The sequence below is a fragment of the Maylandia zebra genome, linkage group LG4 (assembly GCF_041146795.1).
Source record: "Maylandia zebra isolate NMK-2024a linkage group LG4, Mzebra_GT3a, whole genome shotgun sequence".
Classification (NCBI taxonomy): domain Eukaryota; kingdom Metazoa; phylum Chordata; class Actinopteri; order Cichliformes; family Cichlidae; genus Maylandia; species Maylandia zebra.
In genome coordinates, this window is record NC_135170.1 from 18,714,385 (window position 1) to 18,719,397 (window position 5,013).

A 5,013-nucleotide genomic window follows, 5' to 3' on the forward strand; every position below is an offset into this window, starting at 1 on the left:
TTGTCTCCCTGGTAACAAATACACTTCTATTTTTAACTCCAAGTCTGCAGTTCCCCTCACAGTCAGGCTCAGCTCCACCAGGTTAAAATGTAACAGTTTGATGTTAACAAATGATCTTTCACTAATTAGCCTCACTTCACCAACATCTGCAAGTATTTGTTAACTGCTACATTAGTTATTTGCAGTTTCTAATCTCACTGTGAGTCAGCTCTTGGGTGTTTAGCAATGGCACAATTCTATTGGCTCTTTGAAATGTCACTCAGGTTGAAGGCACCTCCCACCCTCTATATACTGGAGTCATCTGGTGGGGTGCAGAGAGGCAAGGCCCTGCAGCACTTTCATTTCTTCTCAGCTGTACTTAACCTTCTGCATCTGCCAAGATGAATAATGTAAGTAAAATTTTGACAACAATAGTCAACTTCTATTACTTTGATTTTCATATGACTCTTTGGTTTACTGATATCAACAGTCTTAGGCTTCAAGCCTATTTTAAGCATTGAACTGACAGCTGGTCCTAGCTTTATATTTACCAGGCTGATGTAATTGCATCAGCTAAACTGAACTAACTAAAACAGATGTTTGCATTTAGTTTTTATTGAGCTGTTAGGAGTTCTAATGTTTTGAATTTTTTGATGACCTTTTATGGTCAAAATATTCACCACAGAGCATATGCTTACATTATTTACTACTTAATTGTTATTTTCTTTTTCTCATCTATAGTAATAGATCAATGTCATGGCTATGCATGAAAGTTATCCTTAGTAATATAAACACATGATAACACTTGAGTCTTTCATTTCAGTCACGCCTTCTCTTTTCCCAGTGTCAGAGCTGAACAAAGGCTGCATTGCATTCTAGCATCTTTGAATTGATAAAATAGTCAGAATACAATCAAGACCTTGTATCTCTTTTTCTTTTTTGGGGCTAAAGGGGTGTTGTGGTTTAAATCACATTAAGGGATGAAATGAAATAAAGTAATAACATAGAAACAAGAAGAAGAACCAACAATCCTGCAAATCTAAGCCAAACAGGGGTCAACAACAGTTCACCCTTAAGCAGAAGTGTAATTATCTCTCAAATAATGTCCCTGGCACTGTTAAGATTCACTTTTTGTTGATTTCACACAGAAATGACAATTATTCATTCAGTTCAGTGAAGTTTATTTTTATAATTACTTTATTACTAGTAACATGTTACTGTTTTAATAACTTGCCAGCTCAATTTCATCATCACACCAGTGACAGATTCAGTGAAGTATCATGTCTTACACATTACTTTATTCAGATTCCTTCATTAGGCAGAATGTCTGGGAGACATGCAGCGTAACTGCCAGCTCGGACACAAGCCCAGTCCAGCACAGCCAAACACACTTTCTAACAGAGGAAGAATGTTCACATTACTATGCCTCCCTTACTTACACTGGTTGATCTTTAAATAAATTATATTTTTTGCAGTGAGCTGTGGCGTGCCACGATTTCAGCCTGTTTATAGAACAGTGCAGATCATTACATGTTTGTGTGTCTACAAAGGGGATATAAATGAAAGTACTGTTATCTGTGTACCAATAGAAACTCTGATATGGTGGTGACATATAATTTAAGATGAACAGAATTTAGTTTAATTGGGATCTAATAATGCAGATAACAATGAACATGTAACTGGGGTTACAGAATATGCAGAGGTCCTTGGAAAACTTTCTCTTCTGTAGGATTTGAGAATCACAGTCATGAAGAGGTTGAGGTGAAAAATGTTGCTCTAAGGCAGGGATGTCCAACTCCAGGCCTCAAGGGCCGGTGTCTTGCAGGTTTTAGATATCACCCTGGGTCAATACACTGGAATAAAATGATTAGTTCATTACCAGGCCTCTGGAGAACTTCAAGACATGTCGAGGATGTAATTTAGCAATTTAAATCAACTGTGCTGGATCAAGGACACATCTAAAACCTGCAGGACACCACTGCTCTAAGGTATTGCGACCTGTCAGTTTGTTAACCTAGCAATGTAAATTATTTTATCAACAACTAAGTCTTCAAAGTCATGTTCAGTGGGAAAGTTTGGTCTCTTCACAAGCGAATCTAAAATTGAATTGTTTGCATGATCTAATATGATCAAGTATTCATGGTTATTTCTAGCAAATGTGTTTGGTTTCTTGTTGACTGTATCTAGGATGTTTCTCTAACAACTGCAGCATTTAAAACCCACACAGGTAGGTTTCTGATTTTGTGCCTTGAAATGAAGGTGGGCAGTGAAGAAATACAAATGAATAAAAAAAAAATCTATAAAAGTTGCGTTAGGAATTTAGGTGGAAATGAATAGACATAAGAGTCTAACAGACTTATATGATAACCTACATCTTTAGAATACACTTTTAAGGACTTGTGCCTTCAGTGGAAGAGTTTGCCTGTGTTAGCTGTCTCTTTAAAGTAGCTGAACCTTCAGAAACAAAGCTATGGAACATGTCATTTAGTGTTTCTTCCTAAATTTGACTTATTTACTTCTATTTGAAATTGACTATGAGAATTTAATTGAGTCAGTAATTTAAGGTAAACGTGGTTTTAAGCCGTGAAACGTGCTTGATTGTTGTTCTTCTTCCCCTTATATTTTACTTACTATACTTATTTCTCTTTCAAATTCCCTATTAGAATGACCATTTCCTAATTGTTACACAAACCACTATTTCCCTGCCACATGTACAGCAGGAACTGAATTTCTGCTAAGCTTAGTGTTTTTCCACTCCCGGTATCTAGTATTGCACTGAGGAAAATTTGACTCAGTTTAACAGTTGTCCCTCATCATTTTTCAACATTCAGTCTCTGCCAAAATCGGCGTACAGAAAAATGTCCCTGGCAACCTCAGGACACAAGAGCTGGAATATTTGACCAGCCAGTCAATGGGGATATAACTGAAAACACATGTTCTGCAGTTTCCAGGGATAAAGTGAGGATTGGAGAATTGGCCGAGACTATACCAGTGCTGTTTTTTGCCTGAAGCTGTAATAATAATTGGATCTAATAAAAGTCAGTAGTATTAGTAGACAATAATACACTGTATCACCAAACTTGCCTTCTTTTTATGCACAGGGTATGTTTGTAAAGAACATGTCCTTCAAGGTTGGACAAACCATGACTGTTGTTGGAGTCGCCAAACCTGAGGCTGGAGAGTAAGTATTGATAAAGGACGAGCTGTGTCATGAGTTTGTAAATGAATGAATCACAGAAAAGTTAGAAAAATCTTCAATCGATATTCAGCAAAATTAATTCTTGACAGGGTGTCGTTATCACTGTATTTATCATTTAGTACAAACACTGGTAGCTAGTGTTTTTGGCTAAAAAAAATGAGTAAATTAGATTTTGTCTGTGTTAGCTGTCTCTTTAAAGTAGCTGAACCATCAGAAATAAAGCTATAGAACATGTCATGTATCTTTCTGAACTTGACTCAGTTACTTCTATTTGAAATTGATTATGAGAATTTAATTGAGTCAGTAATTTAAGGTAAATGTGGTTTTAAGCCGTGAAACGTGCTTGATTGTTGTTCTTCTTTCCCTTGTATTTTACTTATACTATGCTTATTTCTCTTTCAAATTCCCCATTAGAATGAGACTGAGCTACTTATTTAAAGTAAATGAGGTTTGTCACATGTCTGTACATTGCAGTTTTGCTGTGAATATCGGCCCCGGCGAGGACACAATTGCATTTCATCTCAACCCTCGTTTCAATGCCCATGGAGACTCAAATATAATTGTCTGCAACTCTTTCGAGGGAGGCAATTGGTGTCAGGAGCAACGCGAGCAAAGTTTTCCTTTCTCCCTGGGACAGGAGTTCAAGGTGTGAGAGTGTGTGTTTATATTTTAGCCTTGCATGGGTCATATGTAATCTATTAGCTTCCTCTTTAGTCTGTATAGTGCCTCTCTCTGAGAGTGACCTCTGGTGGAAAATAAGTGCCACTGCATCTTTGAGAACTTCATTATTTGATACCGCACATTCATCTGCAAGACCTTGAACGTTATACATCACATGTATTACAATATTTGATTCCTTTGTCTGTCTGTTTCTCTCACTGATAATACCTTTTAGATCTCCATTGAATTCACTCCTTCAGAGTTTGTGGTGACTTTACAAGATGGCTCAACATTCCGTTTCCCCAACCGCGTCGGTGCAGAGAAATACTCGGCCCTAAACTTTGATGGGGATGCTCGCATTCGAAGCATTGACATCAAGTAAAGCGCCATCGTTTCTCATATCTGGATGTGAAAAATGTTCTTTTTTTGTTTGTCTAGCAGCAGGTAATATAAAGTCCTAGGTCTTCAGCTTCCTGAAAACTTGTTAACCTTTAATCTAATTATAGATTTTCATAGCTTACAGGATATGAGTTTGTTGAGAAACAGGTCCAAACAGCTATGGTCATAAAAAAGGAGCCTTAAAAATTAGAATCGTTAGCTCTGAACCTGAACACCCCTTTCTGGAACTCTACCAGAAAAGCAGTTAAAGCAAGTTATTGTTCTGTTTGCAGTTTGCAGGATTCATATACAGTACAGTGTGGTCAGGTTTCTTTAATGTGTCTCAAAATGCTCCAAAAGACATTCCACTTTTTAATTCTTACCTGCAACAACATCAATTAAAGGATTTTCTTTTATGAAAAAAATGACTCTGGTGACTCCTTCTATTTGTTCTGCAACACCTTTCATCCTTTCCCTGTGAAATTACTTTATAGGTGATACACAGCCAGTGCTGGGCTCTGTAATTTAACCCTTACATATAGGCAGTATTTCATGTGTCACAGGTGGGTCTGGGTCTAGTTTGATTTTACAACACCTATTTTTGAAGAAAAACATTGACACCACACCATGCGTGGTTTTACATAAGGCACGAACACATAACGTCCACAGATTTATATATTTTTATGTGAAAGTGAAAATAAGGAGAACATTGTGCAAATGTTAGGATTTATATAACCATGTATAACCACTACAACAAATAAACACTGTCCTCACTGCTGTATTATAAAACCTTCTTC

At 37.0% G+C, this 5,013-nt stretch overlaps 1 protein-coding gene across 1 annotated transcript; it reads left to right on the top strand.

Moving 5' to 3' along the window:
- Positions 1–276: 276 nt before the first annotated feature.
- On the top strand, positions 277–4,641 carry LOC101487861 (beta-galactoside-binding lectin). The gene is made up of 4 exons (XM_004558504.3): positions 277–389; positions 3,081–3,160; positions 3,653–3,824; positions 4,074–4,641. Exons 1-4 carry the CDS (start codon positions 381–383, stop codon positions 4,218–4,220), a joined length of 408 nt encoding a protein of 135 aa, XP_004558561.2. The 5' UTR covers positions 277–380; the 3' UTR covers positions 4,221–4,641.
- Positions 4,642–5,013: the final 372 nt, after the last annotated feature.

Excerpts from the sequence above, each read along its gene's own strand:
- LOC101487861 (XM_004558504.3), top strand. Across the intron at positions 3,161-3,652 it reads GCCAAACCTGAGGCTGGAGA|TTTTGCTGTGAATATCGGCC; the intron begins GTAAGTATTGAT and ends TGTACATTGCAG. Across the intron at positions 3,825-4,073 it reads CCCTGGGACAGGAGTTCAAG|ATCTCCATTGAATTCACTCC; the intron begins GTGTGAGAGTGT and ends AATACCTTTTAG.